We start from the raw sequence: 26,138 nt of genomic DNA, 5'->3' as shown, positions 1-26,138 counted from the left end.
ATTTCTTTTGCATCTCTGTTTCCTGAGCTCAAAGTGCTCCACAGACACCGTCTCATTAATCCTCCGTGCTCTCCACAGGGTGAAGGGAAACAGGTTTAGGAAACAGTTTCCAACCTGGGCATCTTCCTCCCTCAGACCAGCTGGGCTCTCACCTTCCCACTGGCACCTGTTTCTCTATGGATTGGAACATCCCAAGAGATCATTTATGCCCTGTAGGTCCCCTGGGGAGTTGCCAAAGCCCTAACGGTTTCCTGCTGGGCTTCTTGGGAATCAGTTGGGCCTCAGCTGCCAGCTTTTGCATATCTGTGGTGGCCATCTGAAGCCTTACTCTCCTCTTTAGATGTGTTTCTTTCTTTTATAAGTATCTTTATTATAAAAGTAATATGTATAAGCTTTAAACACCAAACAGTTATAGTAGTATATCAAATAAAAGGTTAAAGGCCCTGTTGTCTCCTTTTGCCAGCCCCTCTCCCTAGTATGTTCCCTTGATCCCCTCTAGATAGTATGGAACCTTCTGGACCATTTCCTTACGCGTATACAAAGGTACTATATACACAAAATAATATGCTATGTTCATTTAATCACATTCTGTCACACATGTTGGTTCTGAGGTTAACCTTGTGAAAGAAATTGCATGTGTCCAAGAGGAGAAGAGGGGTATGGAAGGAAAAGAATATGCCACCGTAGGTTATTTTCTTTCCACTTGCCTGGTGCCTAGCTGTGGTGGGCTGTGCCCTCTGTTTTCTTTTCTTAGAAGGAGTTTGCACTGACCAACCCAGAGAAGAGTACCACCAAAGAAACAGAGAGAAAAGCCAAAGCAAAGGAGGAGCTGGACACCGAGGTCCTGGAGGTGTTTCACCCGACCCATGAGTGGCAGGCTCTTCAACCAGGTACCAGTCCCAGCCCTGTCCCTGTTAAACACATTCTGAATTCAGCCTGCATATGTCCTTTGTCCCCTCAGGGCTGCTTTAAAGGAGTCGACACTCTCTGGCCTGCTGGAGAGGAGCAGTGTGGCCCGTCAGAGTGGTGGCTGCTGCAGGGCTCAGGGACCTTCATTTTCTAGCAGAACAGAGATTGTAGCATCTGAGTGCCCTGGAAGGAAGGCAGGTGGTGGGTGGCCGTGCTTTCTGAGCAAGTGATTGAAACCTTTCTTTCCTTGCACTTCTGAAGCACAGGAGAGGCAGTGACATGTGCCTTGCTCTGCAAATGCTATTTTGGGCTCTGCTGCTCGGCTCAGTGCCGCTGAAATATTGTTCACGGGAGAGTCCTGAGCACCAGTGTGAAGCAGGAGTGTTCTGTTGTCAAAGGAACCTGTGCCAAAAAGTGGGCTGGTCCTGGCCTGGTTTTTAAATGGGGCATCCTCAGGAGGAATGACTTTCTGACCCTTTCATGGGCCTAATATAATCATGAAAACAGTTAGCAGTTATGGAGTGTTTACCATGTGCAGGTACTGTGCTAGTGCTTGGTGTGTATAATCTTGCTCAGTTCTCATAATAGTAGGAACTAGTGTCTTTATTTTCAGATGAAAACATTAAGGCTGAGAAAGGTTAGGTAACTCGTCCTATGTCATTCAGCTACACCGATAGTTTGACCGCAGAGCCTGGACCTTCCCTCCTCCCTCTAGCCCTTCCCAGTCCCAGCTGTCCTTGCTGGAGCCCCACTATGCTGACACCTGGGCCTGTTCTCAGGGGTAGGCTGTTTGCATTCTGCACTGTGCAAAGTGAATGGCAAATCCTGGCAGCTGCCATAGTGTAGTGTCATCAGCTTCTTGCCAATAATCATCACCATGTCCTCACTGCCCCTGTTGCTGCTGTGCTGGCAGGGGCAGCGTTTGCTGTGCCAGCCAAGTTTCTGGTAGCAATAGCACTCCTGCTGGGGTTGCATACGGGTAGTTGCTGCCACAGAGGTATGATGCAGCACCAAGGAAGCCAAGTGGGAGCTCATGGCATTAGGCAGGTTTTAGGAACAGAGGTACTGGGTTCAGCAGATACAACTCCTGGCTGCCTTTCTTCAGCTTCCCTGAGAACTAAGCCCCTGTTTTTTGAGGACTAAAACTAGAGGGGCTACTAGGAGTATGGAAGGGAAGATATGGACTTTATCCATTTCTTTTATGTAATGTAGCTTATACCACTTTTAACCAGGTGAGTGCCTGGAGCTGATGCAAGTCAACATCTGGTGTCCCCACTCCTCCATCTGCTCTTGTGGCAGAGTCAGTAGCACCCTTCAAGGCCCTGGGTCCACATTACAGAGCAAGGCTGAAGGGTCTGACACTGAGCCCTTGTCCAGCCCTCTAGGCAGTGGGGCTGAGCAGAAGAGCCCTCTCTGTATCTGTGGAGAGGGACAGCCAGAAACTGAGTGATAAGGGACATGTGGACTCTTAGGACTCTTAGAGCCTCATGGAGAATTGGAGTGGAGGACTGGCTTTTACATTTAACCCAGGGCCTGATATGCCGTTGACATCCTCCCATGCCTTCTAGTTTCTCAAGGGCCTCTCATAAACTCTTATGCTCCAACTTCCCTTGAAGCTGCCCCAAAGCCTTCTCTCCCTACTCCTGAGATCTCAGTGGACAGTTAGTCAACTTTGCAGTTGAGTACAAACACTCAGGCCCTGTAGCTTGGAGGGCAAAGCAATTCTTGTTCTAGTCAAGCGTGCCTCACCCCAAACCCTGTCTTCCCTACCCTTCATTCCCAAAGCAGGACCGGTGGGTGAGGGGAGGTTAGGTGAGAGGTTTGTTCTGGCATCAGCGTGTGATGTAGGATGATTTGGGGTCTGGTGCTGTGGAGTGAGACCAGTGGAGGCAGACAAGATATTCTCAGGCTTTAGTGTAAGTCTGAGGTGTGTTCTATGTATACTGAGAAGGTTTTATTGTATGCCTGTCTATTGTTAGGAAATTGACTTCAGTGGTATGTGTGGATGGCAGGCACTTGCCTTCAACCAGAGTATAATATTTAATTTGCTACATTCTAAGTTCCACCTGGGAGTTTGCAACACAGCTATATAGAGGTAAAAAGGTTCATAGCTTATTCTGGAGACTTCTTTAATGGGTAGGTGAATAGAGAGTATAGTTTAGTGGTAAAGAGGACAGACTTGACACAGGCAGTCCTGGCTTCACATCCTAGCTTTGCTGCTTAGGGGATCTTGGGCAAGTCACAGAAACCTCCTGCTCTTCAGTTTCCCCCTCAGTGACATGGAAATGTCCTGCCCTGCCTCCTGCAGAGGCTGTTATGACGATTCAATGAGATGGTGAATGTGGCGCCCTCGGCCCAGTTCCTGGCCTTAAGACATTGTTCAGTACATAGCAGTCCTGATTTTAAATGGTAAATTTCCACTCACATCACCCTTTCAGTTCAATTGTGGAATTGGATGCCAGTGAAGGTGCATGAGTATGTTGCTTTCCTGCCCTCTCTGGTCTTAAGACAGAGAAAGATGTGAAGAAGAGACTTCCATGGTCATGAATGTTGTTTTCCTTCTGTCCCTCCACAGAGATTTTGATGAGGGAGTAGAGTTAAGCACGAGCAGAAGGGATTAGCAGAGCATGCCTTGCTTCTGAATCAGGGACATGGCACATGGTAGAGAACCTTTGAGAAAATGGCAAACCAGCTAGTTTATGTTGACAGTTATTGACCCTAGTTCAGTACCTTCTGTCCCCTCAGATCTTTGGAGGCAGGACCAAAGCTTTCTTGTCTTCTAGCCTCCAAGGGGGTACTACTGGGGAACATGGGCTGTTTTGGCTATAGACTGGGCTCATTTGAAGGCAGATTTCCAGACTGCCTGCAGTGGCCTGAAACATCAGGGGGACTAACCCATGACTTCATGGGCGTCTCCACCAGGCCAGGTGGGAATTGGGCTCTAGCCATTCAGCCCTGAAGCAGCTGCAGGTCACTCTCCTGGAGTTAGCCTGCCTGTTATTACTGCCAGCATCCTCACTGTGAGCCACTTGTTCCTGGAAGTGATTTTCCTGTCTTTCTTCTGGTTTATTTTGGGATCTGCCTCACCTTACGGAGGCACAGCAAGCATCTGAGTGTAGATTCAGCATCATCTGTTCACAAGCAAGCAGAGGAAAGCAGTTTGTTGGCAGGTCCTTTGGGTTCTGGGCAGGCCACTCAGAAATTTGTACTGGGGCTGAGGACCCTTGAACGCCAGGAATTTGTGCCTTTGTACTTATTACCAGAAGCCAACCTTGGCCAGATTTGGTGGGGCTTCTGCTCCCTGGGCGTTTTATGAGATCCTGCTTTGTGCCATGTACTGCACTGGTGGCCAGAGATAGAGATAACAACTCACATTTATGGAACATAGACTCTGCCAGGTGTCCTTTGAGGGCAGGTGCTATAACTGTTCTCGTTTTTACGGACAAAAGGGAGTCTTAGACAGAAGTGACTTACCCAGCTGTCTTGGTTGTCTAGTACTGCTATGACAGAAATACCACAAGTAGATGGCTTTAACAATGAGAAGTTTATTTTCTCACAGTCTAGGAAGCTAGAAGTCTGAATTCAGGGCAACAGTTCCAGGGAAAGGCTTTTTCTCTCTGTCAGCTCTGGGGGAAGGTCCTTGTCAAGAATTTTCCCTTGTTGTGGAGCTTCTCAGCACAGGGACCCTGGGTCCAAAGGACATGCTATTCTCCTGGCTCTTGTTTCTTGATGGTATGAGGTCCCCCTGTCTCTCTGCTCGCTTCTCTCTTTTATACCTCAAAAGAGGTTGACTTAAGACATTGCCTGATTTTGTATATTGAGTCCTGCCTTATTCACATAACTGCCTCTAATCCTGCCTCATTAACATTGTAGAAGTAGGTTTTATAACACATAGGAAAATCATATCAGGTAACAAAATGGTGGTCAGTCACACAATACTGAGAGTCATGGACTAGCCAAGTTGACACACATTTTTGGGGGGGACACAATTCAATCCATAACATCGATCAACCAGTAAGTGATAGAGTTGAGATTCAAACCTAGCTTTTTCTGGCTCTAAAGCTAGAGCTTACTAACCACTGTGTCATACTGACTTCCTGGGTAGCAAATAGGACATGACCCCTGCACTTCAGTACCTGATAGTCTCACAGAGGATACAGAGACAGAAGAGGCACCGAAGTGTTTCAGTTGTCCTGGTAGAAGTGTCTTGGGCTCATTGGGGGCAGAGAGGAGGGTATGGCAAGGTCAGAGTCTTTTCTCTCTACTTCCGAGATCTTGGTGGGGTGGTTAGTCAAATTTTGCTCATGCTGAACTCCAGCCCCACCTCAGTTCTGTTTTTGAGCTGTGTGGCCTTGGTCAGGTTGCTTAGAATCTCTGAACCTTAGTTTCCTCATCTGAAAATAAAGATATCTATCTCACAAAGATGATGTGAGAATTAAGTAAGAGTAACACATATAAAGTACTTTGCATAAGGCCTGGCACATAGGAAGTATTCAATAAGTGGCTGTATTTGTCATTTTTAAAAATATACTTTTGTTCCTGAAGTGGTTTGTCTCCCTTTCCTTGGAGACCTGAAGGTGAAGTGAGGGTAGGAGGCAGCCTGGGCAAAGGGCCTTCTCATACTGACCATTCACCGGTACCTGTGTGTCAGCCCCACGTGGACCCAGGCTATGAGCACAGCCAGGCTCAAACTTGGGACTCTTTATTGACCTGAGTTGACTTCCAGGCAGCTGTGAGAGTCTTTGAAATATTGGCATTAGCACAAAAAGCCCACTCGATAGGAGCATGCAGAAAGCCTGTGCAGGAACATGTTCATGGGGGAGGGGGAGGTTGGGAAGGAAAAGGAAAAAAAACCAAATCATCAACAACTGATGAGAGCAATCCAAGAATTATAGAGCACCAGCCATCTGGTCAGATCATTTTCAGATCTACACGAGCAATAGGAGGGAATTGAATTTTAAAAACCTCATTTATAGTAGACCAACTACTCTGATTTCAAGTATTTAAGAGACCAGTCTGATTTCCTGCAGGCCCTGGGCATCTCTCTGAAGGGGAGCACCTGACTCTGGCCTGGGTGATTCTGCAGGACTGTCTCAGTGGGCCCTTTGTCCCCTTGCAGCTTGGGAGGGGCTGTAAATGAAGTGGGACCAAGGGGTAAAGCTCCCAGTGTCTTCTGGCTTGGATCTGTGGTTGCGAGGCAGGTGACCCCCCCACCCCAGCCTCCACTTTTCAGCCTAGAGGGATCTCCCTTATGTGTCATCTCATTGCCCAGGATGGTCCCCAAGAGTATGACCTACGTGTATCCCATCCTCCACACATAGACATGACCAAACACCTTGAAGGCCATGAGCAGTTGGGGAGGGTTAGTTAAGGGCAGTTCATACCTAAGCCCCCATGTCTCATCAAAGTGGGGCAGTGCTAATGGCCAGAGGAGGGAGATAGCCCGGGGCCTCTGTCGATCTTCCATCTTAGTCCAAACATAGTGCTGTAAAGATGGGTCAGGGGATGGATAGAGGATTTTGTGTAGGTGTTGGGGGTGGTTTGTCTCCTTTTTTATACACAAGTTGCTGCGTCCAGCAACTTCACAGGGGGAAGTGTTCACCAGAACTTTTCTTCAGTGCTACTTCCTTTTGAAGTCCCCTGGGATTTCCTAAGAACTTCATTTGTTCTTCTCCTCCCTGTACTTCTGACCTATCTTGCTGTTCCTACAGCCTCCCCAGCCTTTGTTAAGTATTCTTCACCCTGAATTCTTCATCCTTTGCTCTTTGGAAATACAAATTTGTCAGGGGGCATCACTTGGGGAATGGCAGGATACGAGGCTTCTTGAGGCCTGTAGGAGCAGTGTCTTCTGAGGCTTCAAATTATCCTCTACTGGGAGAAAAAAGAGCAGTGGACTAGAATACATGAAGGCCCTAGAAGGCTCCACACAGACAATTTACATCTCTTCATCTCAGAGAGAACTCACTCATTGCCGATGTGTGGAGGTTTCTTTCTAGCCTCCCAGGATGGCTGCCCATTGCCCCTTAACAGCCATACCCCACACTTGTCTGAAGCAGCAGGTGGAGGACCGGGCAGGAAGGCCTGTGACTTCCATGGAAGTCACTGCCAAGGCTGAGGCCACTTTGAGGCCAGCTGGCTGAGTTCCCTGTTGGCACCAGAGCATCTTTGCCTGGGCTTTGGTCTTCATTACCCGGACGGAACAGGCCTGGGTCCAGTTTGCAGTCTGTGGACTTGGGTGGTGATGGAGAGCAGCTGTTGGCCATCTTCTTTCTAACAAGCATTTGTATGCTTAATACTCACCCCAGGCCCTTCTCCTCCCCTTCCTCTGCTTCCATCCAACTGTTCTGTGTGAGGTTTAATCAAGAGTACTTGGCACAGTGGCAGAGCCTCAGCTCTCAAAGGCCTTGACACCCAAATTGCCTGAGATGAAAACTTAGACCGGAATAGGGATGATAGAAAACTAGCTGCCAAATGAGTTCCAGCCCTCATGCCAAGGACTTAGCCTTAATTCAGAGAATCTGTGTAGCCCTGACTTTTCCTCCTCTCATACTGGCCTTATTTTGCTGGCTAAGACAGTCCAGGCCATCTCCAAGTTAGGACTAACCAGGCTTGGGAATAGCTCTCAAGGGCTGGCCTCGAGATGGAATGAAAGACCCTTTTCCAGAAACTCTTACATTCTTAGTTTTGTCCTACTGGAGGTAGGAATTGATCTGTAGGGAGGTAATATTTGATTAGGAGTGCTGGTGGCACAGTGCTTAAGTGCTCGGTTGCTAACTGAAAGATCAGTAGTTCGAATCCACCAGCTGCTCTTGGGGAGAAAGATTTGACAGTCTGCTTCCTTAATGATTTACAGCCTTGGAAACATTTTGAGGCAGTTCTCCTCTGTCCTACAGGGCTGCTATGAGTCAGATCCACTCAATGGCAGTGGGTTTTTGGCATATTTGACTAGGTAGAGAAGAAGACAGGGTAGTAAACATGAATGGAGGGGAGGATGACATGAACAAAGACCTGAAGGTGAGAGTACATCTGCCTGGTTGCAGAGGCTGGTGTGTGTAGAGGATGTTGCTGGAGGGCAGCATCTACTCTATGAGGGAGGGTTGGGGAAGAAGGAAGTAGAGGCAGTATGGAGGAAAACTGACAAAGGCCAGTAGATTTAAAGATGTGAAAGTAAGTGTAACCTATGAGTGTATAGTTATGGGGCTGTGCCATAAGTGGGAGATGAAGAAATGAGGAAAGGAGATGTGAACCTCTGGGTTTGAGGTGTTTGGAAGTAAGTGGAAGAGAACTAAAATGATAATTTCAGAGATAGCCAGATCAAAAAACTTGTTTATTTCGTGTTAGTATTTGTTGAACTCCTACAGCGTTCCACGTATAGTGCTTGATGCTGATATCTTGGTGGGCATGACAGAGGCTTGTTTGTCTGGGCTTATGGAGTCCCAAACAGCTAACAGGCACAGACTGTTTAGCTCTGTGAGAGCACAGAAGAGGGCCCCTGAAGGAAAGGCATCCCAGAGGCAGGGGCATCGAAGTTAGGTGAAAAGAGCTTTTGTGTATGTTGGAAGGCAGAAGGGAAAGGAACCAGTGTTTGACAGAGATCTAAAATCCCAGAGAGGAGACTGTTGATGGGACAAAGTTGTTTAGGTGGCAAATGAAAAGTCTTGGCCCCATGAATATGATGAGCCTTGGAAAGAAGAATCAGAGGCTAAATGGAAACACCTTTGTGGGTGAGCTAGGCAGGAAAGTTGAGGAAGTTCCCATTAGAAGTCTTCAAGTTTCTCAGCCAAGCTGAGGGTGGGGCTTCTGTCTTGGATGATGGAAGAGGACTTTCACCCTTGAGGTACTTGAGGAATGGAAAGAAGGTTAGAAAGTACCACGGTTGGGAAGATCCCTGGACACTCAAGAGAAGAGAAATAAGCATCATCCAGCATCAGAAAGGGCCCTTTTGACATTTGACAACCTGACTTTGTGGGGGGCCAGGACTAGTAGATTTGGTAACTTTCTTGAGCAGTCTGAGCCCTGGACAGTAGATAGGTGGATAGTGGGATAGCTTCTGTCAGAGGAATGATGGGCAGATGATTTAGGAGGCTACTGGGGACTGTGTGGAGTGAGTGAGGGAGACCTTTGTCTATCTGGCCTATAGGGCTTTGTGAGGAAGAAGGGTGGGTAACTGGAGAGCTTTCCTGGATGCTCCTCTGAACCTATTTCAGCCTTCTCTCTTCTGAAGACAGGGAGTATCAGGACTCTTTGAGGCCCCTAGCAATGCCCAAGGTCAGGGTGGTGTTGGCACCCAACTGATCTTCTGGGCAAGCCTGAAAAGAACCTGAATAGAACAGGGCTTTGTGTGTAGGGGGCTCTGTAACCCTTTTGTTGCTTGTGCTCTAATCAGGCTGATTGTATTTCTGTTCATGTTGGAGTTTCGTTATTGTTCATAAAGTAATAGATCATTAGTCTTGCCTTATTTCTTATAGTATGTTGATTCGGCAAAAAAAGATAGAGTTCTATTTTAATTTCTTTAGTTCTCAGAACAGTCTGTTTACGGTTTGTATAATACAGTTGTTTGAAAGGAGAAAACCATTTCTTTGGATTAAAAAGCTTGTTATTTGATTACATATGGCCGTAATTAGCTTATCTGGGCAGAGGTGAGTTTTTATGGAATAGTAATATGGTGTATTTGTAAAGTTCTTTTTGCCTGGGAAGGAGGGGGGAGAAAAAACTACCCCTGCCTCTACCCTAGAAGTGCTCTAAATGTTGCATAGACATCATCTTGTTTATTTCCATTCCATCATCCTGGTTTTGCCAAGTCAGGCTTTTAGACAAAGGATGAGGAGGCTATCTAGTATCTCATGGCCCAAAATGAGGGAGAATTAAACAAAGAAACAAAAAAACCAAAACCCAGTGCCATCGAGTCAATTCTGACTCATAGCCACCCCATAGGACAGAGTAGACCTGCCCCATAGAGTTTCCAAGGAAGAGGGAGAATTAGGACCCAGTAATACTAGCCTAATTGTTGGGGGAAGAGAAGAAAACAAACATTTTTGGGGGAAACCTTCTTGTGCTAGTACATTATTTCATGGTGCCCTCAAGGTGCCCCATAAAGGAGTGGTTATATTTTATCTTGGTCCCTTTTGACCCTGTGGTCAGTCACTGAAGAGGCTTCAGCTCCCATTTCTTTTCCCAGGATTTCCTTTCTTACTTCTGAAGATAGATACTGTGGGACCATTGCCTGAAAGCATTAGTACTTTCTGAGGTCTATGTGGGAACAAAATAGACTTTATAATATGAATTTTGGAGGTTACTGATATTGAGAGGATGTAGCTTAGAGCTGCCCAGTCTTGTTTTTCTAGGTTAGATCTTAGCGATCCTTGAGGCAGATCCAGATGTTCCTAAACACAGTGGAGTAAGTGACCCTGTGTACAGTGTGATTTGAGGGGTATTAGTTGACTTTTACATTCCCAGTGGGTTAGATCACAGATGGAGAAGCTGAAGGAATTGTTCCCAAAAGACGGTTAGCATTTCAACTTTCAGTATTTTTTTATGTTCTTTTTTTGTTGTGTTTTTTTAAATTAATTTTTATTGTGCTTTAAGTGAAAGTTTATGAATCGAGTCAGTCTGTCATACAAAAATTTATATACACCTTGCTATATACTCCTGATTGCTCTCCCCCGAATGAGACAACACACTCCTTCCCTCCACTCTCTCTTTTTGTGTCCATTTGGCCAGCTTCTGACCCCCTCTGCTCTCTCATCTCCCTTCCAGACAGGAACTGCCTACATAGTCTCATGTGTCTACTTGATCCAAGAAGCTCACTCTTCCCCAGTATCATTTTCTATCCCATAGTCCAGTCCAATCCCTGTCTGAAGAGTTGGCTTTGGGAATGGTTCCTGTCTTGGGCCAACAGAAGGCTTGGGAACCATGACCTCCGGGGTCCTTCTAGTCTCAGTCAGACCATTAAGTCTGGTCTTTTCCCTAGAATTTGAGGTCTGCATCCCACCGTTCTCCTGCTCCCTCACGGATTCTCTGTTGTGTTCCCTGTCAGGACAGTCATCGGTTGTAGCCAGGCACCATCTAGTTCTTCTGGCCTCAGGCTGATGTAGTCTCTGGTTTATTTGGTCCTTTCTATCTCTTGGGCTCATAATTACCTTGTATCTTTGGTGTTCTTCATTCTCCTTTGCTCCAGGTGGGTTGAGACCAATTGATGCATCTTAGATGGCCGCTTGGTAGCGTTTAAGAGCCCAGGTGCCACTCTCCAAAGTGGGATGCAGAACGTTTTCTTAATAGATTTTATTATGCCAATTGACTTAGCTGTCCCCTGAAACCATGGTCCCCAAACCCTGCCCCTGCTATTCTGGACTTTGAAGCGTTCAGTTTATTCAGGAAATTTCTTTGCTTTTAGTTTAGTCCAGTTGTGCTGGCCTCGCCTGTATTGTGTTGTCTTTCCCTTCACCTAAAGTAGTTCTTATCTACTATCTAATTACTGAATACCCTTCTCCTACCCTTCCTCCCTCCCCCTTCTCGTAACCATCAAGGAATATTTTTTTCTCTGTTTAAACTATTTCTCGAGTTCTTATAATAGTGGTCTTATGCAGTATTTGTCCTTTTGCAACTAATTTCACTCAGCCTAATGTGTTCCAGATTCCTCCATCTTATGAAATGTTGCACGGAGTCATCATTGTTCTTTACTGATCCGTAGTATTCCATTGTGTGAATATACCATAATTTATTTATCCGTTCATCCATTGATGGGCACCTTGGTTGCTTCCATCTTTTTACTATTGTAAACAGTGCTGCGATAAACATGGGTGTGCATATATCTCTAGGATATATTCCAAGGAGTGGGATTGCTGGATCGTATGGTAATTCTATTTCTAGTTTTTTTAAGAAAGCGCCAAATCAATTTGCAAAGTGGTTGTACCATTTACATTCCCACCAGCGGTGTCTAAGCATTCCAGTCTCTCCATAGCCTGTCCAATATTTATTATTTTGTGTTTTTTGGATTAATGTCAGCCTTGTTGGAGTGAGATGGAATCTCATTGTAGTTTTGATTTTCATTTCTGTAATGGCTAATGATCATGAGTATTTCATCACGTATCTGTTAGCTACCTGAATGTCTGCTTTATCGACTTTCAGTATTTGATCAAAATAGCTAGTTGATGATACTTTGGGGTTAGACATAGAACTTCAGAATGGAGGGGCTCTTTCTTCATAAAGTTGACAGTAATAGTTGCAGTCAGATGAAAGGTTTGATTAACAGGAGTGTGTTGGGGGGTGCACCTTGGAGGGTAAAGGTGAGTGGGGAGAAGTATGAGGAACACTGGTCAAGGGAATGCTGAGTCTTTGTCACCTAGTTGCTGGCGTCGTCTAACCCTGCTAATGTACGTCAGTGAAAGCCTAGGTTTTGTAATGGCTCGGTTGGAACAAAATGCTCTCTTTTTCCTCTGTTTCTGGTTTTTCATGCTCCGAGATTCTCTCTTTCCTTTTCTCCCTGTCTGCCCTCTCTGCCTTCTTTTCTCCCATGCTGTAATGGCCTCTATTTGCAGCTGAGTGGCGGGTGGCAGGGATGGATAGATATGGGGCATATAGCTGGGGGAATATTCTTCAATTCTGCCAGCATCAAAGAAATGACTTCCAAGCCAATCCGTCTAGCCACGTATTCCGCTGATCTGTCAGAATGAGAGGACAAACACATTAGCATTGCCAGAAAAGGGATTTGGGAAAAATCAAGTCTGTGGAACTGAGTGATCTAAAGTCACAAGCATTAAAAATGAATCCTGGAGCTCTTCCCAGCCCATCTCCCAGAGCCCTGTCCCTTGACACTGAGACCCTGTGCTACATCATTGGTTTGCACCTCAACTTTCCCAAAGAGCCTAGTGCTTAAGAGAAGGCACTGGCTTATGTTGTCTGTCATTGGATGTTTCTGGACATGACGTGGAAAAGAATCCCAGAGGGCTTTGTTTTGTTTTGCTTTTTACTCTGTGACTGTCATGTCTCCATACACTTGTAAAGGCCTTTGGAAGACTGTTCTCTCTGGTGTTGAGCACACCCACGTGCCCATAGATTTTCCCTCTGCCTGCTACCGAACCATAGTGACATCTCAGAAGAGCAGTGGCCTTCTCCATTGTCCATAGGCCAGGAAAGGGCTTCTAGTCATGAGAAAGAAGTCTTCTGGCTTTATGAGCAGAACTTAAAAATTAAAGTGTAGTATTTTATCTCCTTTGGAGAAAAGAAAAAAGCCTAGAATGCCCTTTCTTCAAAGAGACATGTCCTTCATACAGAGGAGTGGCCGGAGAGCTGAGCCCAGGCTGTATTTTGGCATCTGGTTGTGGCAGTGCCTTGATTATTTAGACAGTTTAGTGTTGTAGAGTTAGTCCACCTGGGTTCACACTTCTGCTCTCCTTTGGGAAATTACTTAATTCCACCAAGGTTTAATGAAATATTCCCATATGTAAAATGAAGATACTAATAATACCTACTTCAGAGAGTTGTTTCAGATAGTAAATAAGGTAAGCATATGGAGTGTTTAATATAGTGCCAGGTACATAGAATAGCTCAATAGATGTTAGCTGCTTTTGTTTCTCTTGTATTAAAAATGAGAAGCCCAAATTGAGGTACAGTCTACAAAATAACCAAACCCATTGCTATCAAGTCGATTCCGACTCACAGCGACCCTATAGTACAGAGTAGAACTGCCCCATAGGGTTTCCAAGGAGCGGCTGGTGGGTTTGAACTGCTGACCCTTTGGTTAGCAGCTGAGCTCTTAACCACTGCACCACCAGGGCTCTGAAACTAACCGGTACTCTTTAAATGTGTCTAGACATAAAGACAAGGAAAAACTGAAGAACTGTTGCGGATTGGAAGAGACTAAGGAGATATGACAACTAATTATAATGTGGGATTCTAGATTAGAATCTGGAACAGAAAAAGGACGTTAGTGGAAAAACTGGTGAAGTCCGTATTAGGCCTATAGTTTAGTTACTAGTATTGTACCAATGTTAATTTCTTAGTTTTGATAATTGTTCTGTGGTAATATAAGATGTTAATATTAGGGGAAGCTGAGTGTATGGGAACTGTGTACTGTTTTTGCAACTTTTCCGTAAGTCTATAATTATTTCAAAATAAGTGAATGTCCAAGTGACCTGTTAGATAAAGGAGAAACTGACCTGGGCGAAGCCATGTGCTCCCAACCCCTGGCACAGCAGGTTGTACCTGACTCAACCCCACCTCCTGTGTCACAAGGAGAGCTCTTACTAAGGGGCCAGGAAGCCTGCCTGTAGAGCTCTTACTAAGGGGCCAGGAAGCCTGCCTGTTTAGCCACGGCACACCTGCTGCATCCTGAGGAGAGATCTGCTCTAGGCAGGTTAATTGGTCAGATAACAATGCAGACATACACCCCAGGTCTGATTCTGTAGCAGTGCCTTACAGGGTCTGGGGAGGAGGCCATTCATTTGGCATTAGGACTCTATGCAGGGCTGAGTGATCAGGGCGCTTGTCTCTATTCCTTCAAATCCTTCCTGTTTCACCCTCTATCTAAGCACCAATCACTATGGCAAGATGTTTGCCGATCTTGGTGCCTACCCCTACGCTCACTGTTTGATCATCCAGAAGAAAGAAAAAGAAGTTCAAACCCAGATTTGCAATCATTTATTATTTTCTTTCCTGTTTTAAGTACCTTGCACTTGCACAAAGCAGGTATTTTGTGTGCTCTTTTTGAGCACAAAAGGTACATGTGCTTTTCTTATGACTGATGTGGCCATCCCTGTCATACTAATAGCAGGGTTTGTAGAAGAAAGCCATTATTATCATTGGGAGAATGTGAGTCTTGGAGTTTTTATTTTTGCAACGAAGTCAGCTGTCAAGGGGGTCTGGAAAGTATAAAGTCTTCCATTCCAGCATACGCCTTCCTCACAAGTATTTATCCTTGGAAGCCCATGTTTTCTAAGTTGAAAAAAAAAAAAAAATCAATGTTAAAAAATGTTCTTTGTATTTTTTAACTCAGTGGCTGAGGTGTACTGCCTTTCGCTATTGATTTACAAATTTTATTGTCAGGCCCTTGGGATATGTGTGGATTACTCAATAGTGTGACAAATGGCCAGGCTCTGAATTATGTTTTTTTGTTTTTATTTTTATTATTATAGAGGAGTTCATAAACCATATTTCTCTATAGGTTATTTTAGACATAAGACTAGTGAACTGTCATTTCTCTTTTAGTCATACATGACTGAAAAAAAAAAGGGGGGGGGTGGGCAATGGTGGTGGGAGGGAGAAGTGCCTGGTTTAAGATTGAATAGTAAACCACTCCTGAAAGCATGTGAATGCAGAGGCTTGAAGTAGACAAACCTCGGGTATTGATTGTGGGAGTGCTTGGGTTAGAAGAGACAGAATCTGCTCGAAATTAAACCTTTTGCCTTACCTTTGGTCTGTCTAGAGCCCCAGAGGAAAGATGATGGTTTTTTCCTCTCTTGGGGTTTTTGTTCAAATAACAAGTGGCCGGAGACCAGAGAATCCTGCCCCCTGAATGGGCCCTCCGTGCTCCTGCCTCCCTCCTGCCCCACGCAGCCACTTATACTGATGGATGTGCAAACCCTTTACAGACAGTTTGGCACTGCCTGGCTCACGGAGATCATCTGTCTCCTTTGAATGAGCAACTTTATGTTTTCAGCTCCTTTTCCCTGCACGGAGAGAAATTGCCTTGTGCCAGCTTCTGCCTTCTGATGGAAATGTTTACCTTCCCTGGGGAAAGGCACTATTCTTTGGGGGTAATGTCTGCCGATGTTCCCTGCCCCTCATGGGAGCATAAGCCTGTGCTCTAGTGCTCAAGGGTGGACGAGGGGAGGCAGCCGTTGGAGCGTGCAGGATTGCCACTGGGGCAGCCATCTGCCAGTGTCGCGGCTCGCAGCCTGCCTCTGAGCCTGCTGCTGGGAGGGAGTGTCTGCACTCTGGGCCTGCATGCATTATGCGCAGCCCATTCCCTAAATGAACTTTCTAAGTGTGTATAACTCAGTTCTACCTTGTTCTTGTATGGCCTGCCTCAGGGCACTGTTCAGAATCTCCCCAAATTATGCAGAGCTAAGCTTCTAGTGCTGAGCATTTAGAGTTTCTGGTAATAGCTGATTTTTTTTTTTTTTTTTTGTGGGGGGAGCTAGATTTTTAAAATTGCAGTGAGCTATTGATTTATGGTTATGGGAAGGTTTGCTTTTTATAGGAAAATTATCAACACAATGATAATATAGTTTCGTGGCAATGGTATTTTGACTCCATCCAAAGCTGCAGTCTGGTCCCCTGGCCTGCCTAGCTCTTTTTGTAATGTGCCCCTTATGATTGGAGGAGGCTGCTTTAGTATTAGAATGAAATCTGGCTTCCAGTCACAGACCCCCACCCTCCCCGGTTGTCACTCCCTTCCTCCCCACCTTCCCTTCCTGAGATGGAGGAGTTTTTGCACATGCTGCTTAGAAAAAGGAGATTCACAGCATGACTCAGTTCTCACCCATGCATCTAAGATTCCTGCCATCCAGTAAATTTTGGCAGACAGGCATTGGTGTGTATGGAGAGCAGTCCTACTTCCCTATCCCTGCACTGCTCCCATTATTGCGTATGCCTTTTGGGTGGAGTCTGGGGTGTGCACCCTCCCACTTCTGCTTTTCTTCTCAAGCAGCCCTTGCTTCTCCTATAGGGCTATTCTTTAGTATCTGTGAGGTACTAGGGACAGTTTTACAATCCAAGCACCTTGTGGAGAGAGTTATGGGAAGAGTTCAAGTCCTGAGGTATTTGAGGGCTTGTGTTAAATATAGTGAGGGTGTAGCAGATTGCCTTGGCCTTACGAACCTGGAGCTGCCTGGAAATCTATTCAAACAAGAAGGTTCACAGTTCCACTCCTCCACTTATAGAGTCTGGATGTATAGGTGTCTTCGTGTCTGTCATGACAGTGTTGACCTCTCAGTGTCATTGAGGTCTCCAGGCTAGGGCTGGTGAGGCCGTGAATGCTGTTGAAGGTGAGTTGCTGATGACATGGGGCTCTCCTTTTTCCTTTAAGGGGAAAAGGAGTATTAGGTTCTAGAAAATTCTTCTTGACTACGAAGACTTGGTTAAATTTTGTCTTCTCACCCACCCCTAGATAAGTCAGGATAACAAAGTCAGGGGCTAAATGGGACTTTGAGTGACCAGAGACAAGGAGAAACCTAGAGGGACAGAGAGGGCCATCTGTTGGTTCACCAGCCTGTAAGAACAAGAGGAAGGATTGCCTTCCTTTGCCTGGCCAGCCGGGGAGACCCATGCTGGATGCACCATTGGCCCAGTCTAGGAGGGAGTGGTGTCTTCTCTCAGAATATTGCTGCTGCCTGGGGGACTCTTGGTCTGCTCCCTACACAGCCATACAGTCATGGAAAAGTAAAGGGTACTTGAGCTGTTTGGCTCCTGTATCAAAGAGACTGTCTACACAGGGAGAAGTTTAGGGCAAGTCTGGACCAGAACAGAAGATACGGCTTGTTTTTTAGCCCAACCAGTGGGAAGCTCTTGTCGTAGGGGGCCCCTCCCCCCTAGTCTGTGTAGATATGTCTGGAGCTAAGCCTCTCCCTTCCAGCCAGTCCCTTGTGGGCTTTCCTTCCCATTTGTGGCTTCACCAAATTGACCTGCTGGATAGTTCTGGAATCTTCCCAGGCCTGCAACACATATGGCTTGGCAGTGAAAGATTTGTGTTGGAGGGCTGCATTTATTGGATGTCCTTTGAAATGAACTTTTCATAGTTCACGAGTACCTCACAGGGGCCCTCTTAAGGGGTCTTGGCTTCCCTTAAACTTCATACTTGTGTGGACTCCCACACACATTCTTGTGTTTTTCATTTTAAACATGGTTGGTAATTAATTGGAGGAGAGAATGGGAATTTGCTTTCCTCTGCACCAGAAGTGCAGTGCTGCTAATTTCATTCTGTGCACTCTCTCTGAGATGAGCAGAGTCCTCTGTGCCCATGTTTAGTACCTCTGTGTTGCTGGACTCTCCGGGCAAAAATTAGGCTAATGTCTCTGACGACTGCATTAGCCACTGAAATGAGGTTCTAAATTGAAGATACTACACCAAGGCTCTCTCCAAGGTATCGCCTTGTTCTGGCTTTTATTATTCAAATTCATTCTCTCAATGATTCTCCACAGACTGACTGGCAGGCAGGTTCAGTGCAGCTCATTGTACTAGCTGAAAGCCAAGATCACCTTTTAAGAAGACAGAGAAAGGAAAGGGGGAAAAAATGAAGCAAAGGATGAATGCTGTAATGCGAAGAGTCAGCAGTTTGTCTGTTCTAAGAGCTACTCAGCAGGCTTGTGCAATGCCCAGAGATAGAAGAGGAAGGGAGCAGAAGAAGGTGGAGGGGGTGACATGGGGATGGGGTATTGCCATTGCATTAGTGGCATCCGTGTTTAAAACTTCACCCCTTTTACCGAGCCCCTAAATATGTGCCTAACAGGGTGCTGAGAACTCCCTCAAAAAGCTTAGTCTTATAGTTTCACTGATCTTCCCTCCATCTTGGGTGTGGAGGTGGCAGCTTGGACTTTAGGATTCTTGCGTTTTACATTGGAAGTAGGAGTCTTCAGCAGTCAAATGCCCAGACAGTTGAGAATATTTCTCTTACATGTCTGTTTTTAGGATGTGTTTTTTTTTTTTTTTTTTATGTGCTGACAAAGTAGTATATTTTCAAAGCAGGAGACTTGGAAGACATAGAAAAGCACGAATGGAAAAACAAAACAAAACAAAAAATAACAAAATCACCCAAATCCCACTATCCAGATGTAAAGGTAACATTATGGCTTGTTTTCTTCTGGTCGTTTTTGCAAAAGTGCTGTCATGCTGTACATAGTATTTTGAGGCTGATACTTTTGATTTGGAAATGGGGAGCTAAATTTTGGAAAGTTTTGGGAGTTATAGCCTCCAGCACATAATAAGGCACACAGTGGGTGGTTTTCAGTTGCTGATTTTTAATCAATTGTATGAATATACAAAGTTATACTTTATTATTACCATTAAACATTTAGGTGGTTTCCAGTTCTTCACTGTTAATAATTCTTTAGTGAACATCCTTGTGTATATTTTTATGTGCTCTCTGACTATATTCTTAGAAGGGATAGATTCTCCAAAGTAGCAGTGCTTGTCTTTTGCCTAGCACTTCAGCTGGGGGAACCTCTTTCTGGGCTGTTTAGACTATCCCATAGTTTTGAGTCTTTCACACTCCTTATTATCAAGTGCCCTGGGGTTTCTTCTTTACCAGGTACCTGGATACTTCTCCCTTGACCAGGAAATAGTAGCTGGCCTCAGGTGAAGCAGGGCAACAAGGACAGAACACACTTTCTCATTGTTTTGTGCTAAGACTATAATGTCCTCAGGAATAGGGACATTATCATCAACCTCTTTGGTAGTAAGCAGTTATTGAGTGCTTGCCCATCTGTGTCCAGTCCAATACCAGATGGAGGATAGATACAAAACTGGGTCCCTACCCTCAAGGGGCTTACTGAGTGATTGGATAACAGAGTTGACATAAGACAGTCTGTACACATTTATCAAGTACCTGCTATATGGTAGGTACTTGTGGCAAGCTATTGTTAGAAAAGCAGAAAAGGCTGAAATGCTGTTTTCCTTCTTAAAGTACATATAAATAAGAGATATGTTTAGAAAAAGTTAACTAACCACACAGGTCAATAAGTGATAATACCCAGTTACATAGACAATGAGTGTTACAGAGGCTTGAAGTTGGTAGACACTTGAGTACTAAGGGCAGCTTCAAAGAGGAGGGTCATTCATTGTGAGCCAGAGTAGTAAAATAAAGCTCAGAGAGAAGATAGGTCATTAGTTTGGGCTTGAGGAAGGGATGACATTTGATGAGGAGGAGTGGGAATGGTTTTCCAGGTGGAAAGAACAGCTTGCAAAGGGGTACTGGCAATAATGACTGTCTTATGATGGAGACCAGATGCAAAGCAGCCACAGGAGCATCCTGGGAGTGGGGATTGCAGAGAGGTAATGAGAGTTAGGGTTGCATCTTGAGAGTTAGGGGATCCAGTGCAGTACACCGTGGATGGGAAACAAAAACTTGTTAAATTTGTTACTGACTAAAGGGCAGGCAAGAAGGTCTTGTTTTCTCTCAGGGCTCCCAGGCTCAGTCCTGGAACCTCTAATCTTCTCTGTCTACACTTATGCCCTTGGTGATCTCATCTGGCCTAATGGCTTTACATTTCACCTATATGCTGATGACTACCAGATTTATATCTCCATCCCAGACTTCTCTTCTGAACTCCAGACCCATGTATCCATCTGCCCAGTGAATACTTTTACTTGGATGTTTAATAGGCATCCCAGATTTAAGATGTCCAAAACTAAGCTCCTGTAACCTTTCCCACTTCGGTTAATGGCAACTCTATCCTTCTGATTACTCAGGCCAAAATTCTTGCAGTTATTCTGACTCCTTTCTTTCTCATACCACACATTCTGACAGCAAGCCTTAATAGCTCTATCTTCAAAGTATATCCAGAATATGATTTCATTACCCCTACTGCCACCATCACCTATCACCTGGGTTATTGTATTAGGCTCCTCTCTGGCCTCCTTTCTTCTGTCCTCATCCCCTATAGTCAGTTTTCAACATAGCAGCCAGAATGATCCCTTTATCATGTCTTCCTGGGCTCAAAAGTATCCTCTAGCTTTCCTTCTCTCATAAAGTAAGACTCAAAATCTCTTCCATGACCTACACATCCTTTGTCATTTCATCTCCTCCTGTTCTCCTCTACATTCTCTCTGCTCTAGCCACTCTTGCTTCCCTCGTGTTCCTAGAACACACCAGGCCCATCACACCTTGTGATCTCAGATGTTGTTCTCCTAGATATCTTTGTGGCTAGCTCCCTCACTTCCCTTACATCTTCACTTAGAAGTGACCTTCTCTCACAATGGCCAAAGCTGAAATGATTTAAACAACAAAATAAATAATGTGATATTGCATTATAACCCAAAATATAAAATAAATATACATGAGTCTGAACTGATATAAATAAATGATTGAATAAATAAATAAGCAGAGGAGAAAAGACAAATCTTTCTTACAGAGAATTCCACTAATATATGTGGATACTCCCCCCTCCAAGAGGTGGAATTTAGTAACCCCTTCGAGTGTGGGCCGAATTTAATGATTAGCTTCTACAGAACAGAGTATGGAAAGGGAAAAATAATAACTTTATAGTGGGGGATTTTGAAGAAATCTTTTTTATAGTTTTATACTTTAAATCCTTATAGTGGAGAAGATATTGAAGTTGTCAAGGATTTCATTTTACTTGGATCCACAATCAAGAAATCAAATCATGTTGCGTTGGGCAAATCTGCTGCAAAAGATCTCTTTAAGATGTTAAAAAGCAAAAAACGTCACCTTGAAGACTAACGTGCCCCTGACCCAAGCCATGGTGTTTTCAATTATCTCATATATATGTGAAAATTGGAAACCTGGTGGCGTAGTGGTTAAGTGCTGCGGCTGCTAACCAAAGGGTCGGCAATTTGAATCCGCCAGGTGCTCCTTGGGAACTCTATGGGGCAGTTCTACTCTGTCCTATGGGGTTGCTATGAGTTGGAATCGACTTGATGGCACTGGGTTTTTGGTATGTGAAAGTTGGGCACTGAGTAAGGAAGACCAAAGAAGCATTGACACCTTTGAATTACGGTGTTGGTGAAGAATATTGAATTTACCATGGACTGCCAAAAGAACGAACAGATCTGTCTTGGGAGAAGTACAACCAGAATGCTCCTTAGAAGCAAGGATGACAAGACTTCATCTCACATACTGTAGACATGTTATCAGGAGGAATCAGTCCCTGGAAAAGGACATCTTGCTTGGTAAAGTAGAAGGTCAGTGAAAAAGAGGAAGACCCTCAATGAGATGGGTTAACAGTGGTTGCAACAAGGGGCTCAAGCATAACAATAATTGTAAGAATATGGTGCAAGACCAGGCAGTGTTTCATTCTGTTGTGTATAGGGCCTCTATGAGTTGGAGGCGATTCGATGGAACCTAACAACAACATAGTGGAGAAGCCTAGCAAGCATTACCTGTGATAATGTCACCAGTGTTGTAATATGGATATGATGTACTCCTTGATATGATGTGATTCGAAGGGCAGTTTACCTTTGTGGTATTCTTCCCCAAGACCAATAACCCCAGTCTACTCATGAGAAAAAATCAGATGAATCCGTATTGAGGGACATGCTATAAAATACCTGAGCAGTACTCTTCCAACTATAAAGGTCACACACACAGACAAAAAAGTGACCTTCTCAACGAGGCCTTTCCTGGCTACTCTCTCAAAAAAATTTTATTTCTTAACATTTCATATCTTCTTTTCCTGGTGGTGCAGTGGTTAAAAGCTAAGGCTGCTAACCACAAAAGGTCGGCAGTTTGAATCCACCAGCCAATCCTTGGAAATCCTATGGGGCAGCTCTACTCTGTCCTAAAGGGTCGCTATGAGTCAGAATCCACTCATTGGCAATATTTTGTTTTTTTTATTTCACCTGCATTATTTTGCTCCTTATCGTTATCTAGCAAACTGTACATTTTCTTACATTGTTTATTGTCTGTTTCCATACTAGAATGTAAGCTCTGAGAGGACGGGGATTTTGTTCTGTCATCCTCAGGGCCCAGAACTATGCTTGACTCATAGCACGTATTCAATAAATATTTGTTAATGAATGAACGAATGAGTTCTTCTTTATCAGCCTTTTATCCTTAAGCAGCGTGAGGGTTTTGTGTATGGGTTTCCTTTCTCTTTTGAGATTTCCCGTGGTTTCCCATTCCAGTGGGGAAAATGATCTTGTTTCTTTTCTGCTTTTGCTCAGCATGGAAATGAAAGTCATGCCAGAGGTGGGTTGTACAGAAATGCTTCCAATGTGTTCACCCCACTGACAGGAAAAGCAAGTAAATAGCATCATTTAGTACTCTCCTGGCAGAAATTGTTCCTCCCGCAGGTGAGGGCTGGTTTATGAGCCACCCCTCCCCCCATTTAAACTTGTGATTTAGGACTGGCTTCATGAGAAGAGGAATAATTTCTGATTCTGGTTCATCCATGACAGATATTGTGCGTGGGTGTGAAGACAGTAGGAGAAGCATAGGACTCTTTGATCTGGAAAAGTAAAGCCAGAGAAGGAAAACTCATTTAATCATAAATATGTACTGAGTTTCCCTATGTCAGACACTGAAAACTTGAATGCTGAAGATACTGGGAATGTAGACTAGTTAGATAAAATCCTGGTCAGTAGAAGCTAACAATACTGTTTGGCCTCAGGGGGGACTAAATTTAGAACAAACTAAAGAAACTCTACCTCACACAGCAAGTAGTAGTAGTTACATGGTTGAAAATATGGCTTCAGAAATACCTTAGAAAAATGCATGGATGACAGCAGTGTAATGGGGGAGATATGGAAAGAGGGTTTTGAGGACCTCCTTTGAACATTATGGAGAAGGACCGATTAATCTCCCATACCTAATGCCTGTGGCTAGGAGTCCTGGATTGGGTTTCCTGTGGGTTCCACTGAAACTTTTATGGAAGTAGTGTTGGGTGGAGAATTGTATTGTTTTGCATCTTTTCTGGTGCAAGAAGTGGGGGAGTGTTCGAAGAAAGATGGATCTGACCAAGCTTTGGAAGATTAGGGGCAGCACCTATTTTTTCTGCCTTGAAACTTAATTCATCACGTATTACATTTTAAAGCCTCATGGAATACAACTCCCCAGGAATGGAGTTACACTGATTGAGGCCTGAACAAAGTCATCAGGAGCAACAAAACTGTAAGATAAAAGATATTTCCCTTGTGCCTGACACACTCCATCTGTTGTTTTCAGGTTCCCCTTGTCTTGAGCCCAAAGACTGTGGTAGTTTTGCTTTCTTTTTGGTGCTATGCCCATCATACCTATGGTGCTCTCTGAACAAAGGCTTGCTCCATGTTGGGCATAGGAATTGGGTCTGGGCCTGTGGCTAGATTCCTTTTGGAGACAAATAAGCATGGCTTCTTGCATCCTTTTCCATTTTGCCTGTCTTAAGAAAGGGGCCAAGGGTTCTCTCCCCTTGCAAGTAGAGCAGAATGTACTTTCTTAAACTATTCAAATATCACAGTTGGGTTCAATTATCTGCAGAAATAGATGCATATAAAAGGAAAACTTACAAAGGACAGATTTAACCTTTCTGTTAAATTTTTTTTTCTTTTTTCAAGGGCACCTAGTTTAAAGTCTAAATGCCCAGGAAAGAAAAGGGGAAAAAAGAAAAGAAAGGAAAAGAAACCAAAGCATTTATAGATTGTTGAGGGTAAATCTGAAGTCTCAGTGATCATTATGCTCTTCACCAGCATTGCAGTCTGCCACGGGCCTTCCCTCCTTGGCCTTCTTCCCCACCTTCCTTCATCTCCTCTTCCCCTTACCCCCACGTTGGATGGTTAGGCAAGGAAAGCTTGCCTACATAAACTGAGATAAAAGCCTCAGTTGTTCTAAGTTCCCAGCTCTGCCTACTTGCTTCTCCAGGCAAGATAAATGGCCTAAGGTCTCACACAGCTGACTTATTCCCATCTCTGGGTCTTGGCACGAACCCTGTCTCCCATTTGCAGGGCAGTATTAGTTTTCCATTGCTGTGTAACAAATTACCACAAACTTAGTGGCTTAAAACAACACCCATTTATTACCTCACTGTTCACATAGGTCAGAAGTCTGGGCTTGAGTTAACTGTATCCCCTTCTCAGGGTCTCACATGCTGAAATCTAGGTGTCACCCAGACTGTGTTCTTTTCTGGAGGCTCTGGGTAAGAATGCACTTCCAAGGTCATTCAGGTTGTTGCCATTGTGTTTTTGAAATCTATTCCTAGAATTCATGCTTCCAGGTCAAAGGGTAAATGCAATTATAATTTTACTAAACGTTGTCAAATTCTGCTTCATAGAGGTTGTGCCATTTTGCATTTGTAACAGCGGTGTATGCAAGTGCTTATTTCGCTATAGTCTCACCTGCAGAGTGTGTATTTGCCAATCTGATAGGTGAGAAATTGTGTCCTGCTGTAGTTTTATTTTGCCTTTTTCACATTATGAGCAAAGATGAGCATTTTAAACAGTTGAGGGATATTGTATATCTTTTTCTATGAACTGTTAATAACTGTAGGCCTTTTTTTATATAGGGTTGTTGACCTTTTTCTTCTTTATTTTTGAAAGCTCTTTATATATTAGGGGTATTAACCCTTTGTCTATGCAGTCTTTTTCCCAGTTTATCATTGTCTTTTTAGTTTTCTTATGATATTTATCTATGTATTTTTAATTTTCATAAATAATTTTTATTTTTACATACTCAAATTTATTAATGCTTCTGGATTTTGAGTCATAATAGAAAAGAATTCACTACTCCCAAGTTAAAGAGAAATTCAACCATGTTTTCTTCTGGTACTTATGTGGTTTCATTTTTTGTATTTAAATATCTAATTTGTTTAGAATTTATCCTGATGTATAGGCATAAGGAATGGATTTAATTTTATCTTTTTCCATATGGCTGTTAAGTTATCTTAACACTGCTTATTAAAAAGTCTGTCCTTTCGCCACAGATCTGAGATGCCATCCTTATTTGTGTACTAAACGTCCATATGCAGTGAAGTCTATTTCTGAATTTTCTGTTCTATTGGTCATTCTGTCTATTCATGTGTCAGTACCAAACCATTTTAATTATAGAGGCTTTGCAATATTCTTTTATTATCTGATGGGCTCTTCTAGTTTTTTTCTTGTGTGCTCCTGTGTGTATGTGAGTGTGTAAATGGCAGTTGGAGTCATGGGAGCTGACAAGCTCTGGGAGAGAGCCAAGCATAGACTCTTGAGAAATTTCAACCCTTAAAGGTCAAGTAGAAGAGGATAGCTAGTAAAGGAACGTGGGGAAGAAGAGAATCTAGAAGTAGGAGGGAATCAGAGGAGCGTTGTCTCAAGAAAGTCAGGGCAGAATGCTTTTAAGATTAAGGTATTGGTCTCCTGTGTCCACTGCTGCCAAGAGGTCTCGTGAGATGAGGGGTAAGAAGTATCAGTGGTTTCCACTGGGTGGGAGTAGAGTGGAGTGGAGAGTGGAGTGAATGGGAGATGAGGAGATTTCAAGTATAGACAACCCTTGAGAAGTTTGTCAGTAGGAGAGAAATAAGGGGAAACAGGAGAAGGTGGTACCCGGAAGGGAATATGGGGTCTAGAGAGGTTTCTCTCTCTCTTTTTTCGTTTAAATTGAGGTT

At 44.1% G+C, this 26,138-nt stretch overlaps 1 protein-coding gene across 8 annotated transcripts in view; it reads left to right on the top strand.

Annotated features, from left to right (window-relative positions):
• SIL1 (SIL1 nucleotide exchange factor) overlaps positions 1-26,138 on the top strand; it is a 324,841-nt gene that overhangs the window by 94,445 nt on the left and 204,258 nt on the right. For 6 of the 8 annotated variants that reach the window (XM_064276851.1, XM_064276819.1, XM_064276822.1 and 3 more), the window contains one exon: positions 755-890. The exons of the other annotated variants lie outside the window; for them this stretch is intronic. In XM_064276851.1, the coding sequence (XP_064132921.1) occupies positions 755-890 (136 nt within the window). The remainder of the gene's footprint in view (positions 1-754; positions 891-26,138) is intronic. 8 annotated transcript variants of the gene reach the window in all.

Source organism: Loxodonta africana, chromosome 2 (genome assembly GCF_030014295.1).
Source record: "Loxodonta africana isolate mLoxAfr1 chromosome 2, mLoxAfr1.hap2, whole genome shotgun sequence".
Taxonomy (NCBI): Eukaryota; Metazoa; Chordata; class Mammalia; order Proboscidea; family Elephantidae; genus Loxodonta; species Loxodonta africana.
This window is presented reverse-complemented; position numbering and strand designations above follow the sequence as displayed.